General features: G+C 31.6%; 2 protein-coding genes across 9 annotated transcripts; both read left to right on the top strand.

The window, feature by feature from the left end:
• The first annotated feature begins 979 nt into the window (after positions 1-979).
• Positions 980-7,136, top strand: LOC140988055 (tobamovirus multiplication protein 1-like). Of its 8 annotated transcripts, XM_073456913.1 has the most exons (14): positions 983-1,217; positions 1,311-1,486; positions 2,655-2,705; positions 3,179-3,212; positions 3,616-3,702; positions 3,808-3,859; positions 4,189-4,357; positions 4,455-4,550; positions 5,071-5,131; positions 5,641-5,705; positions 5,984-6,058; positions 6,132-6,207; positions 6,452-6,614; positions 6,722-7,136. In XM_073456913.1, the coding sequence occupies exons 2-13, from the start codon at positions 1,382-1,384 to the stop codon at positions 6,565-6,567; spliced, it is 987 nt and encodes a 328-aa protein (XP_073313014.1). In that variant the 5' UTR covers positions 983-1,217; positions 1,311-1,381; the 3' UTR covers positions 6,568-6,614; positions 6,722-7,136. The 8 variants fall into 8 exon arrangements, 5 of the variants coding, with proteins under 5 accessions (XP_073313016.1, XP_073313017.1, XP_073313015.1 ...); XM_073456915.1 differs by having other exon boundaries at positions 981-1,486; positions 6,159-6,207; XM_073456914.1 differs by having other exon boundaries at positions 982-1,486; positions 4,455-4,554; positions 5,081-5,131.
• A 918-nt stretch (positions 7,137-8,054) lies between these two features.
• On the top strand, positions 8,055-14,532 carry LOC140987553 (probable beta-D-xylosidase 5). The gene is made up of 6 exons (XM_073456106.1): positions 8,055-8,568; positions 8,672-8,977; positions 9,072-9,241; positions 9,332-9,432; positions 12,950-13,291; positions 13,383-14,532. The coding sequence occupies exons 1-6, from the start codon at positions 8,095-8,097 to the stop codon at positions 14,411-14,413; spliced, it is 2,424 nt and encodes an 807-aa protein (XP_073312207.1). The 5' UTR covers positions 8,055-8,094; the 3' UTR covers positions 14,414-14,532.
• Positions 14,533-14,862: the final 330 nt, after the last annotated feature.

Here is a 14,862-nt window from a genome sequence, read left to right as displayed (position 1 = left end):
AAGTTGGCAGTTTCTCCACCTTTTCAATTCTGCACGAAACGTTCTTCCTCAAAGTTTCTAAACTTTCCAAATATCCCTCAAGTTCTTGCAGATCCATCCCCTCAATTTGCTGATCCCACCAGAATTCACGCTCCTTGATTTCACGATTCATTGCAGTACCAATCACTTCCTTCTTCTTTCTTCCAACATTCTAACAGCCTCCTCGTACTCAGTTCTGGCATCATCTATATGGCTGGTATAATTAGTAATAAAACCATCTCCCATATCGAATCTGTGGCGCATGGATTCCACAGATGAGCTGTGGAATGAGTAAAACTTCTTTGCCGGAGATTATACAATAATGGAGAGTTCCGAACCGCACAGAATGCATAATTCACTGGCCTTTTTGAATAGCCCTGTTCGTCTTTTGGTGAACGTGACTTGCAAGCTTGCTTTTTTCTGTATTTTTTTCATTTCAATCTTGCGACGACCCATTGTAAGTTTCTTCCTCCCATGCAGGTTCTCCATATGCGACGACATATAAAATTAGGAGAAGTGTTCTTCTCCTTAATTCATGTTCCTGTTGTCTTTGTGCAGAGGGTTTATGTTTATATGATGTCCGAAACATGCACATGAAAAGAAGAAATCTCTTTGCCCACAAAGATTATAACTGAAAACAAAAGAAAAGAAAATAATTAATAATCACTTATTAGGATCTTAGACCAAAAAGTGAATTAAGGTTGCATCATTTGAAATATAAGATATATACAAGGTACCTTTAGCAGGTAATATTATAATTTGAATAATGTTAACCAACCAACCAAATTATAACTACACACACATCTCCATTTTTTTAGAAAAATACAATAATAATAATAACAACAAAACTATAATTTATCAAAAATATTATTTTTTATTTCAAAAATATTATCATTTATCATAAATACTCACAAATAAAATCCGTCACTAAGTCGAATAATAATAAATCATAAAGTTCGATTAATTTAACGGGAAAGGGTTCGGAATCCCAGCCACCGACTTCTGTGGCCAATTACCCAAATCGACTCTTTGTTTGAAGTCAACAAAATACACACATAGAGATACGAAGGGGAAGAAGGTTGGTGGGGACGGGGAAGCCGGAGGCAGATCTGTAGAATAGCGAAATCAAACAAAAGGACATCCTTCTTGATTCTTGCCGCTCTACAACACTTTCTTCTCAACATACATTTACTGCAGAGGTGCTTGCCACTCCCTTTCGTTGTATACACATATATTTACCACTGCAAATCTCGCCTCTCCAATTGTGCCGATTTCTTCAAAAACCCGTGCAGAAAACTAAGGGACACACGGAGGCCACTGTGTGTTTGTTTGTCTTCCGCGTGAAAGAAAAAATAAAAAGAAAATGCTGGAATTGAGAGATGGGAGCTGCTATCCGAAGGAGGTAGTGGGGGTAGATATTGGCTTGGCTTGTCTCGACGGTGTGATTGCAATTATTGCCTTCTATCATGTAATTCTTGCATTTTTTCTGATTCTTTTGGTTTGATGGATGTGTGTTTAAGTTTCATTAATCATGAGACTTGATGGGCTTTTCTTGTAGTATCACCATCTTGTTATTGTGGAAAAGTGCGTCGTTGGGACTCTAAAGTTTCTTTCACATATTTTTTTAGAAAAAAATTCTGCTATCATCGGTTTCCTTTTCTCTTTTGTGTTTGTTGTCTATAGTTATATTATTGTTTTGGTTTTATACTTTGTGCTGGTAAAGGGGACGGTTTAAAGTATTTTCTTGAAATTTAGTTTGGCTATAATTGTGGCAAGTTATTGCATAATTGGAGCAACTCTAGGCTTCTTTTTAAGCAATCCGACATGTCAATCAATTTAGCAGCTGAGGATCAAGGTTTGTTAATTCGAAATATAATTTCTTTTAAATTTGTACAGGATTTCTGTCAAATCCAATTTAAAAGCTCAGTTTCAGCATAAGATGTTTTTGCTTTTTTTGATAGTGCATAAATGTAATGCTTGAATACTTTCCTGAGGTTGTGAACCTTAAAATATTGAGGTGAAAGATTTATCTAGGTTTGTTTAGTTTGAGATCATTATTTTCTTGTACGAGTAATGATTCTCCATGAAGCAAATTTTTTTGCATGAAATCACTGATGCAATTCCATTTATAGTCACTACAAATTACATGGAATTGCTAGCTGTTCTTGTTGGATGGTCAATGGTGAGTTCTGAGGTCTTGAATGTGAATGACACACCAAAACTGACAACTTTGTCATGCAGCTAGTTGATGAGTATTGATATAGTTGCTCAACACGTTATTCTTGCCATTTTTTGATGATGTTACTGTCACATTGTAAAATATGGCTATTGTGTTAGCAACGAGATTAATGAGTGCACCGGTGGAAACATTTAAATTTAATATCTTGTGGTAATACTTTTGTTATTATCGGTATTTATTTGCTAGTTGTTTGCAACATTTTAGTAAAGTGTTTATGGTTTTACGGGTGCAAGCTCCTGAAGATTTATATGATGTTGAATATTCTTTTGCTATATTTACTATTGGTTCCAGCCTTTTAAACTTCTCTATCAACAATAGTGATGTTTTTCAGCATTCAAATGAAATGATAAACTTCAGTATCGATTTTTGATTGGTTATTCCCTATCCATTGTTGCAGATGATAAGAATTCATTTAAGGAATTCACATCTTGGGTGGACCCGCCAAAAGGTATGCAGTTATTTCACTTTTATAAACCCCTTGGTTACTAATCCTTTGGGCAATAACATGCAATTTGTATATGCTACCACAATAAATGGTTTCTCTAAGTTACCGGGTACCATATGCTAAAAGGGAATCGGTAATCTTGTTTTACTTTGTCAGTGCTTTACTGAATCACTTCACTTTTATCACAATCACCTCAGTGATTGTCTGCTCCTAACTACAAACTCTCATTGTTCAATGTTATATAGTTGCAACCCTGTACCTTGTTTTTCTGATGCTGAAATGCTTTTTTTTTTTTTTTTTTTTTTTTTTTTTTTTTTTTTTTTTTTTTTTTTTTTTTTTTTTTTTTTTTTTTTTTTTTTTTTTTTTTTTTTTTTTTTTTTTTTTTTTGTGGTTGAGATATTGGGATATGATCTAAGGTTTCATGGTGCAAACTTTTTTTTTGTTCGAGTCTCTCTGATATTTTTTTTCAATATCAGGTCTTTCATCTACTGATTGGAACATCAAATTTTGGTGAGAATTACTGGTTTTTTTTATTGTTGTCATTTCAGAGGCCTTTGCTTTATTAGATTCTATATTACCTCTTTGATTGCGGTCATCTGTTTGCTTTTTCATTAGTCCTCATTGACAATGTACTGTAAGATATCTAGGTCCCCTTTTATTTCTGTCGCAGTTGTATGCCCTTGATGTGGTTTTCTTTAAAAAGTTGTGACAAGGCAAAAATGAATTATGTCGAACTTGTAACAGCAACCAGACCACTGCTTTCTTGGAGTTCCCTTGACGATAACATTTTTATGTTACTGCCTGCGATGATCATGGTTTTCATTGGATTCTACACATGTTTTATGATAGATTTACTTCATTAGCTTTTTCTTTGTTGATGACTACCAGTTTTCAAGTAGCTTTTATTCGGCAGGTTATTTGCTTTATTTTGGGTTAACTCCCCTTGCTGCTTGTAAGGATTGGCTTTTCTGGTTACAGTCTTGTGGTTTCATTATCATGGGTACGCGGGTTACAACTTACAAGGCAGTTATTTGGATTCTATATTTTTACATGTCCGTGGTTACCCTATGTGGGTATTTGACCTAGAGATATTATTTGTTTGCAGCTTTTCCCAAAATTTTGTTTGTTGCGGCATTTCTTCTACTCTTGTCATTTTGGTAATTTCTTTTTCAAGGGAATGTATATAATAGTGTATGATACATTCATAATCTGGAGTTTTGCTCTTGCATGTGTGATTAATGCGGTGTCTATATAAAAAAAAAGACAAGTGTCATATTATATATGTTTTTCATGATTTCCCATGTGCTTATGTTTTTAATAATATATGCAATACATTAAGTTGAATTATGTTTATCTCAAGGGGTAAATCTCACATTTGCACAAAAACCTAGCTTTTTGAATACGCTGACGAACCATTATTGTATTAGTATATGAAGAGTTTGCATTTCACTACAGATCGGTCTTAATTGAAACTTGTGACTTACAGGGTGGACCTTTGCCATCAAACAAATGATGATGAAGAAGATGAAGAATGTAGCTCCAGAGAAGCCCTGCTGGAGAAAATCAGTAAAACTGATTATAGTGCCAGTAGTTGCTACAATTTTTGCACCTTTCGGTTTATTGAAATAGGAAGTCGGCAAAAAGTTGTGATTCTGGTACAGATACGGTTTTTCGCTTGTGTTAGCCGTTATTTTTCAAGAAAAACTCTTTGGTATTAATATTTTATCTTATCCAATAACAAATTTCCACCAGGTTACTGTTTTAGTCACTGCAATTATGGTTGCATCTTCGTTGCTGATATGGATTGGGATGGGAAAGAATCCTATTGACTCCGTAGTTGTGGCTCAGGCATGTATGCCTTTCATCTTTGTTATCCTCTCTTGCTTGTACTGATTAATTAGACTATGTTATACTCTTTTCTTGCTCTTATTATGATGCTGATTGTAAAGAATTGCTTGCATCTCAAGTAAAATGATCATTCTGTTCCCTGGACATAAGAGAAAAAGGGGATGGGATCTAAAGGGGCGTTTATGAAAAGTTTTTGAAACTTTATATTTAATTTTTCTAAAACCTAAAGTCTTGTACCTCCTCTCTGTCTTATGTTATGACTGTCCTTTGGTTTTATTTATTGCAAATTTTATTTCTGGACAAGTTTAACAGAAATGATCTCCTGAGGCTGCCCTGTACTGAACACTGGCATCAAACTGTGCTAGCTTGATTGATTATTTCATTTGAAAGTAGATTCTCGCAGAGCCTAGGTTCATATTTGTTGCTGTTGTTAATGTTTAAGTGGAAATATAACACGTCTCTATCTCTCTTTCTTTGGGAATCAAGGATTGAAAAATGGAGATTCGTAAACATCTTGCAGGTGTATGTAGATCTCATTTCCATATCAGTTCTTTTACTGGGAATTGCCTTGGCATGCTATGGTAAGCACCCATAGTACCAATTAACCTTTAGTTTTCACAAAAGTTCTAGAGATATTATGGATAGTAATTTTTTTATATAATTTATGCATCTAATATATGAAAAATTAGCTAATACAAGCGTAATTCAAAAACCACTTTTTTACAGGTTGGGGAAATTGGGCTCAGCGGGATAAATGGAATCCATACGTTTGAAGTTGTTATGCTGCAAATCTCATATTTGTGGATCATTATTTTGTACTATGATTTTATCTTAAAATTTAATGTATTTATTTCTTGAGAGGAAGAAGAGGGAGGGATGGAGAAGACATTTCAAGTATCTGATCAATAAAATTAGTGGTCCGTGTAACTTGACTATTTTTAAAATACCTGAGCATGCTTCTTCACTATACAAAAACAATCTCTTGTTTTTCTTTTTACGTTATATGTTCCCTGCATGTAAGCCTCTCTCTCCCTCCTCTGTTTCTCTCTATATATAAATTGTATTTTCATTAGACATCTTTGGTGTGTAGGGCTTGTATTGTTCCTGAAAATGAGAAAAGTGAGATCTGAACGGTCTTCATCAGAAATGTGGAAGGTAGCTACTCAAATCTTATTCACAAACTAGCAATAGGTTCGCCATGCTAATAAATAACCTTTTGTACATGTTGAATTTTGAGAAAGTTGTGACTTGAAATGTAATTGGAGTAAAGGTTATTTGAATGAGAATTTTCTTATTGTTTTGAATGTCCTAATTATTTTTTATTAATGAATCAACGGCTTGATTATGCATCCATTCATTTGTATCTTTGTGATGATTTTAGTGATAATCCAATTGTTTTCTCATAATATTTTGTTACACTCTTCTACATACAGGTTGCTGGTTTGGCCATTGTATGTGTTGTCAGTTTTACATCGAGTGCTTCTGTTGCTCTTGCTACAAATATTCCTGTAAGTTCTTGTTAGTTGTTACGTTCATATTTCTAAGTTAATTTCTGTGAAGGTAGCATTCTATGTACTGCAGCTGTTGTATTACTGGCATGGGAAACAGATGGATGGCCTCTATACAGCTCTTCTGCAGGTTTTGTATTATTTCATAGGTAAAGGTTTTAATTTCTTGGTTCCAAAAGTTATGACTAACTGGATCTTGGTAGCGCAAAGGAATAAATGTTGGAACATATCTTGGCATCCGTTTATGTTATAGCAAGTAATATTTAATAATTTGAGAACAAGAATGATAATAAGATGATAAATGTATTAATTTCTTTTCATGCTTTTGTTACTTCCACTCAAATTTATGTCTCTTGTTTTTTCGATTCACTTTCTTGACATTCTGTATTCCAGGTTCATCAGTACCCTCAGCCTTCATCCTATTTGAGATGAGAGAGCTACCACCTCCGCTCAATACTAAAGAACAAGAGGAATCGAAAACGTTGGCTTTTATTAGTGAGGTTCAGTGACGACCCACCCACAACACTGGATTACTTCTACAATTGTGCAGAAACAGGTTCTGATAATGACTTAATTATGGCTTCTTTATGTGTTGTGTTATGTAGATGGAATGATATTTCGGCGAATTGTGCTCAACACGGTTGGAACTTTTTACGAATGCAGGTTTCTAGAGCAAGCCCCATATGAAGACAAACGATTCATTCACTCCTCGACTCACGATTAACTTCTCATCATACAGTAAAATGTGGAGAGAAATATAGAGGAGACAAGACAACCAGTATGACAGGTTAGCTTAACTAAGAAACAGGGTTTAAAAGGGCACTGGGCAGTACATACCCTTGATCTTATCCCCTGTAGATTTGGCTATGATACTGAAACTAACTAGTTCGTGTATAAGCTGTTTACTGTCTTGTCTCTGTCAAGTTTATCCATTTATTCTGAATTTTCAATTTCCAAGTTAGAAGGCTAAGTGCTCTGCGCCGTTATATATTTCATGACCATATTTTTAATGATACGCTTGAGAACTTATACAAGAATTCAAAATGTTAATTTTATTCCAAGAGGTGATATATATTCATCCAATCGGACAGTGTATTTCAAATTTTCGATTTACAGCACCACAGTGGCATAATGCGAGACACATCAAGAAATATGGCTTCAAAAATAAATTATAAAAAACATTATAAAAAATAAAATCATTCTTCTTTAACAATCACCCTTTAATCAAAACATCCCACCATTTTCTTAACGATAAGAATTTTAAAATTCATATTTCATCAATAGATTACAAAATTATGTAAAGTACATCAATCTCAAATATCTCGATGATAAAAAAAATCGAAGAAAGATGAATGAGCTAAAGAAAATTTAAAATTTGCCGAATCATAACAAACTTTCCAAAAAATAAGAAAAAGTTTACTCATAAATATCCTTCTTTTTAAATAGTAGGTAAATGAAAACATAGTATATATCTACTTAATTATTTTTTGGTGTAGTAGAGCATCATTTATTATACAAAAAAAAAGTTTGGATAAAATTTAAATAAAAAAATTAGATATATATATATATATATTTAGAATATCCAAAATTATTTTTATTTAATATATCCAATGATTCGATCATAAAGTTTAAACAAAACAACAATATTTGATCAACAAATCAGTTGTGATCTTCTGTTTATACCAAATCATCAATATAATTCTATATCAGCGCAAAAAAAAAAAAAATCAACCATTATCTATAATAATTTGGTCGTTCAAATGACGTGGATGCAACAAATTAATTTGATCTTTTATTTTTGAAAGGAAAAACCAGTGTATCTTTCAAGATAGGTCAAAAGATTTGTTTTGTCTCATTGTTTATAGGATAAATGTTTTAGATTTACTGATAATAATTTTAGATATCAAAATCTGAAAATCATAAAATCTGAACGAATTCCAGGAACAAGATAACGATCTCATTTTTAAATATCTATATATTAACAAAACATGCATTACTTCTCCGCTAATCAACATTCTGAAAAAACCAAGAAAAAAATGGTAGCAAGATCATTCATCATCCTCTCTTTACTTGCGGCCACATTCTTGTTCACCTTCACTTTGGCACGAAATGGACCGTTAGCACGGATTAAGGATTCCACTTCTACTGTCAATGGAAACTACACTCACGTTTGCGATGCTCTTCGGTTTTTTGAGCTCGGTTTGAACGTTAAAGACTTCGCATACTGTGACACATCCCTCCCATACGAGGTACGCGTCAAAGATTTGATCGACAGAATGACACTGTATGAGAAAGTGAATCAAATCGGAGACACTGCCTATGGGGTTCCAAGAATCGGGCTCCCCCAGTACGAGTGGTGGTCCGAGGCATTGCACGGTGTCTCCGATGTTGGCCAATGGGACCACAAAGCCTCATTCTTCGACGACGATGTCCCTGGTGCAACAAGTTTTCCCACTGTTATTACGACAGCAGCTAGTTTCAACCAATCTCTATGGAAAAGAATTGGCCAGGTATTATTAAATATATGGATTATTTAAATAGTTGCTGTGTACTTTTTCGTATACGTACGTACTTCAATGTTAATGTGGCGTTAATTCATTTTTATTCTTTTAGGCGGTTTCGACAGAAGCAAGAGCCATGCACAATTTAGGGCATGCGGGGCTGACATTTTGGAGTCCTAACATTAACGTTGTTAGGGATCCTAGGTGGGGAAGAGCCCTTGAAACACCGGGGGAAGACCCTTACGTTGTGGGAGAGTATGCGGTTAATTATGTACGAGGTTTGCAAGACGTTGAGGGAACTGAGAATGTAACAGATCTCAACTCTAGGCCTCTTAAAGTTGCTGCATGTTGCAAGCATTATGCTGCTTATGATGTCGACAACTGGCTCGGGGTCGAACGTTACAACTTTGATGCGAGAGTAATATATAAAAAAGTTCAATCTAAAATTTGTTTAACTGGAATGAAATTTTTATGTGTTCGATTATTATTATTATTATTATTTTTGAATTGAGGTGACGGAGCAAGACATGATGGAGACTTTTCTTAAGCCCTTCGAAATGTGCGTGAAAGAGGGAGATGTCACCAGCGTAATGTGTTCTTACAACAAGATCAATGGCATTCCTGCATGCGCAGATCCACGGCTTTTGAGGGGTAAAATAAGAGGAGAATGGGATCTTCACGGGTAACTAATTTATATCAAACCATGGTGATGGTACTTATACATGTAATGTAACATGCAGCTACTTCATTTCTTATTAATCTGTTGTTGCAGATACATAGTTTCGGATTGTGATTCCATTGAAGTGATGATAAATCATCAAAAATGGCTTAAAGACGAGCCCGAAGATGCTGTTGCTCAAGCTCTAAAAGCAGGTCAGTTTAACGCTTCATTTCCATAGAAATATAGTCCCTGAAATCGGGTTCGCAATCCTTGCGAGCGAATGCATAACGAGCTTCACCAATAATATTTTCTATGTATCTGCCGTGTCTATGTGTAACAAATGGCATCTTCCTTTTTAAATTGTTTTAATATGAAATAAATACAGGTAATTAGATAGAAAACTACCGATAGGTTATTTTACATCAACCTTGAGTTATATGTTCAGATACAGTACGATCCCTTTTGACATGTCAACCAAAAAATTTGATTGCATTATGTCTAAAGATATTTGTAAATCCACGACATGATGGATTCATTGAAATATTAATCTTTTTTAAAGAACAAGCATTAAGTATGTGCCATGTACGTAACATTACAACAATAAATAGCTATTGTGACACTTTTTTGTAGACTCTTTTAATTAAATGTTGTTACAAATACTTACTAATAACACTTGTAAAAAATTAATAATGTGTAAAATAAAAAAAAACATATTAGAATAGTTTATCCTGATATTTTTAATTGATGTCATTTTTTATATGAAGTGAAACAATTATTTTTCCTACTTCGTAAAAAATCATTAAAAAACTAAAATTTGTCACTATAAATAAATGTGGGAATATTTGGGTTGGATAAATATTGGAGGAGGTAAAATAATTGTTTCCTTCCATATAAAAAATGACATCAATAAAAAATGTCAGGATAACTAATCTAATATGTTTTTTTTTCCCACATTTATTTTATCTATTTTTCCCTCCTCCAATATTTATCCAACCCAAATATTCCCACATTTGTTATTATCACTATAAATAACATACACTGACACTTTTAGTTGTCAATATAAATGATTTGAACTGACATATAAATTTGTCATTATTACTATAATAACAAGGCATGTATAAATGTATTTAAAACATGAGTTTTCCTGACATTTAAAATTGTTATTATATGAATAATTAGTAACACGTATGAAGTTGTCATTAACATCTTATAATGACATTAAAAAATGTCAGGAAGTTTAAGACGATATCGGAATAGAGGACATTTGTTGGATGTGTTACTAAAACTTAAATGTCACTAAATATTGAATATGATGACATTTATGAATGTCACCATAAGCATTTATTCTTGTAGTGTAAATAAATTATATAATAAAATTTTAAAAATGTTATTTTTTAAAAAATAATTTAAATCATTTTGTTATTTATTTTGATTTAATCTCTTATTATATTAGACGAATAAATTAAAAAAAACTTATATAACTTATTTTAAAATTATTTTCTAAATAAAATTCAAGTTGCTGATTTCATGTAATTATATAATAAATGATAATGAACATAATATATAGAACGAAATGAACGAAAACAAATTTTTAAAAAACTATAAATTCAAACACCACGTATAAAACAGAATAACCTAAAATCAACCAAATTATGCATTTTATCAATGTATATATCATAATTTACATAAGTGAAGCTCATTGAAGATAAATAATTATCAATTAAAAATTTTCGTGACTAACTCATCAAAACAATATCAAAACTAATGAAATAGTAATATATATTGATAGTAAAATATAACATATATCATTTAATTTAAATAATAGTTAGTTTCTTAAGAAATTTTTAAAATTTTTGTTTTTAGAATTTTATATCATGGATAATTAATTTTATATCATAATCGATCTTTTGTCGAATAACATTGATGAGTATTAATTTATTGTTAAATACAGTTTTAAAATAATAAATATATCAATATATGTAATGAAATACACATTCAAATAAGATTATATGATAAATATCAAATAATATCAAATAAACACATACAATTATTATTAAATATATATTTTAAACTATTGATATGATTTTCAATATTAAAATTTCAAATATAAACAAAGAAATAAACTTTAATAAAAAAATGCTATTTTTTGTAGTGGTTGAATTAGTTAGTTTGATTTCAAAATAATTAAATAAATATAATAAAATATCATATGTAAAAACTCTAATACTTTGATAAATGTTAATCAACGAGTATTATAATTATATTTATTATAAGAATTATATCATATATTATTTTTACAGTAGAAAATAACTTATATGTTTTTCATGCAGTACATATTTAGAGTTTTGATTGATGATTGATTTTGACGAGAATATACATGTAATTTTTTAGTTATACGATTTAATAAAATAATCATAATTATAACATATACATTATTATAGATCATTTTTCTATTATCCATTTTTTAATATCAAATAGGCGTAGTATTGAACATTTGAAATAATTTGTTTTTTAAGTTTTAGAGTCATAACATAGTTAAATTATATGCAATATTTTTGTCATTTAGTTGATTGTAGAATTTTTTATTTTCTTATTATTAATTTTTTTTATTTTCTTAAATTTCATAAATAATTAAAAATATTTATTGAAATTGAAAATTATAAATAAAAAAATCTCATACTACCAAATTTTGTATATTAAATTTGTAAATTTGTCAGGTATATACTTTTTTTTTAAAAAAAAAAGTTACTATGATCCATTTTTTAATATCAATTAAAATAGTTATACAATATGTGAGACAATTAAACTAATTGTTTAACAGTTATGTCTTAAAATTTATATATTATGATATCTGATTTTGGAACTGAAACTAAGAAAATATTATAGTTCTAATTTTGGTTCCACTGTTCTTGAGAACTACGATTGCGTTTTCCTTTACACACTTAATGTCTAAAACTTAAACAATATTAGTAGATGTTTCAAATACTACCAAATTTTTTACATTGGATTTATAAATTTTTCATATATATAATTTATTAAAAAGCACTACTAAAATATTTAAATTTTTATTATAGCTAAACTCTTCGAATTCTTCGAAGAGATTCATATTTTATGATATTATTAATATAATAACATTCACAATTGTTGATATAAATTCTCTTAAATAATTTATTAAATTCTTTGTTAAAAAAAATCATAAAATATGTTAGTATTAAACTTCATATTATCATATTATTCTCTATTTATCATGTTATTCTACTATTGCATATATAGTTAGTTTTTTCATATATACTCTTGTAATACTATAATTTATTTCTTAATTAGAAATTGCACTAAAAATATAATTACAAAATTACAATAAAATCATAAAAGACATGTAGAGAGAAAATTAAAATTATAAAACATTTAAAGGTATTATAAAGATGAATTATTTGAGAAAATTAATATAGGAGTTACGTTTTATTCTTGAAGTTTCATTAGCATTTGTTAAATTTTACATATATATATCATTATTGAATTTTTGGATTTGTATTAATAAGAATGTCATTTTTATTTTTTCATCATTTGGAAAACAAAGCCCGTGATCCGTATTTTTATAGGTATCTAGATATGAATCTATTCGATTCCTTAATAAATTTATGTTTTTTGATATGAATTTTTTTAACTATGATATTTATCTAGAGCATAATATATGATGCGTTTCATTTTTTTGTGTTATTTACCATGCAGGTTTGGACTTGGATTGCGGGAACTACTACACTAATCATGCAAGAAACTCAGTTAGCAAGGGGAAAGTTAGTGAAAAAGATATAGATGTTGCTCTCAAGAATCTGTACATTGTTCTAATGAGACTTGGGTTTTTCGATGGAAGCCCACAATTCGAAAAGCTGGATATGACTAACGTGTGCAGCGATGAACATATTGAACTAGCTACCGAAGCAGCACGTGAAGGAATTGTTCTTCTAAAGAATGACAATCAAACACTGCCTTTGAGCACAGACAAAATCAAGACTATAGCAGTTGTCGGGCCACATGCAAATGCCACGAGCGTCATGATCGGCAACTATGCAGGTCTGATTGATTCAATTACATAATAGACATAAATCTCTCACCTAAATTAAAACTTCATTGATTAATGCAGTTTCAAAAATTAATTTTGCAGGTGTTCCATGTCAGTTCACATCTCCCATTGATGGCTTCGCCAAATATGGAAAAGTGATCTATGAAATGGGATGTGTAGATGTGGCATGCAAGAATGATAGCATGATTTTCCAAGCAGTCAAAGCAGCAAAGAAAGCCGATGCAACGGTAGTAGTGGTTGGAATTGATTTAAGCATAGAGGCAGAAAGCTTAGACAGGGAAGATTTATTCCTTCCAGGTTACCAAGATCGATTAATCAATCTTGTTGCATCTCAATCCAAAGGCCCTGTAGCTGTAGTCATCATGTCAGCTGGCGGTGTGGACGTTTCCTTTGCAAGGGATTCTTCTAAGATTCATTCCATCCTTTGGGCTGGATATCCCGGACAAGAAGGTGGTCAGGCTATAGCAGACGTTGTATTCGGAAAATACAACCCCGGAGGGAAACTTCCTCTAACGTGGCACGAAAATGGATATGTCGAAATGCTACCAATGACATCCATGCCCTTGAGACCCATCGATCACCATGGTTACCCCGGAAGAACATACAAATTCTACAACGACTCGAGAGTTTATCACTTCGGGTATGGTCTTAGCTACACGAACTTCTCATACTCTTTAGTTTCGTCCACAAAATCTTTGCAGGTCCAGTTGAACAAATTCCAACACTGTCGAGAGCTGAACTACACTGAGGGCTCGTATAAACCAGCTTGCCCTGCGATTTTGATCGATGACTTGCAATGCAACGATCACCATAACATTGAGCTGAATTTTGAGATCAAGAATGTGGGTGAAAGGGATGGAAGTGAAGTTGTGATTGTGTACTGGACTCCACCTAATGGGATTGTGGATGCTCCAATCAAACAAGTTGTGGCTTTTAAGAGGGTTTTTGTTGGTGTTGGAGGTAGTGAGAAGGTTAGTTTCGTGTTGAACGGTTGCAAGAGTCTGGGAGTCGTCGATTACAAAGGTTACAATTTGATGCCTTCTGGTGGTGGAAATTTCATCATTGGAGATAATCTGATGAAAATACCCGTCCATATAGATTTTCAACATTAAAGGAACCGAACATGTGATTATAAGTATTTGTTTTAGATGTGTGTTTTTATCCTATTTCAGTTATCTTTAATTTATGCTATTGTTGAATAAATTGAATGCTACTTCTAATTCTATTTTTTTGCCAAGTTTTGTTTATCTTTCATATATTGTCTGATTTTTAAAGCATTCTTAGCTAGATTGTAATGTTAATTTTATTAAAACAAACTATTTTTTTATATAAAATATCCATTATTTTATTATCTTTGGAAACCTCGAAACATCATCCACATTATTAAAAAAAACTTCATATATATAATCCGAAATGCAACAAAACATCATACATAAATCACATTTCAAATATTTTTTCAGAAATTCGGTTAGACATATTTTATCATGAAAAACACAATATCATGCATCTTAACGTCATACATATTCGCTCAAATATATATCTGTGCGTGTGCGTGTGCGTG

Source organism: Primulina huaijiensis, chromosome 11 (genome assembly GCF_012295235.1).
Source record: "Primulina huaijiensis isolate GDHJ02 chromosome 11, ASM1229523v2, whole genome shotgun sequence".
Lineage (NCBI taxonomy): Eukaryota > Viridiplantae > Streptophyta > Magnoliopsida > Lamiales > Gesneriaceae > Primulina > Primulina huaijiensis.
Note: the sequence above shows the minus strand (reverse complement) of the source record. Positions and strands in the feature narration are given on the sequence as shown.

Excerpts from the sequence above, each read along its gene's own strand:
- LOC140988055 (XM_073456913.1), top strand. The coding sequence starts at position 1,382 with ATGCTGGAATTGAGAGATGGGAGCTGCTATCCGAAGGAGGTAGTGGGG. Across the intron at positions 6,059-6,131 it reads CTCTTGCTACAAATATTCCT|CTGTTGTATTACTGGCATGG; the intron begins GTAAGTTCTTGT and ends TATGTACTGCAG. Across the intron at positions 6,208-6,451 it reads GGTTTTGTATTATTTCATAG|GTTCATCAGTACCCTCAGCC; the intron begins GTAAAGGTTTTA and ends TCTGTATTCCAG.
- LOC140987553 (XM_073456106.1), top strand. The coding sequence starts at position 8,095 with ATGGTAGCAAGATCATTCATCATCCTCTCTTTACTTGCGGCCACATTC. Across the intron at positions 9,242-9,331 it reads GGAGAATGGGATCTTCACGG|ATACATAGTTTCGGATTGTG; the intron begins GTAACTAATTTA and ends CTGTTGTTGCAG. Across the intron at positions 13,292-13,382 it reads CATGATCGGCAACTATGCAG|GTGTTCCATGTCAGTTCACA; the intron begins GTCTGATTGATT and ends TTAATTTTGCAG.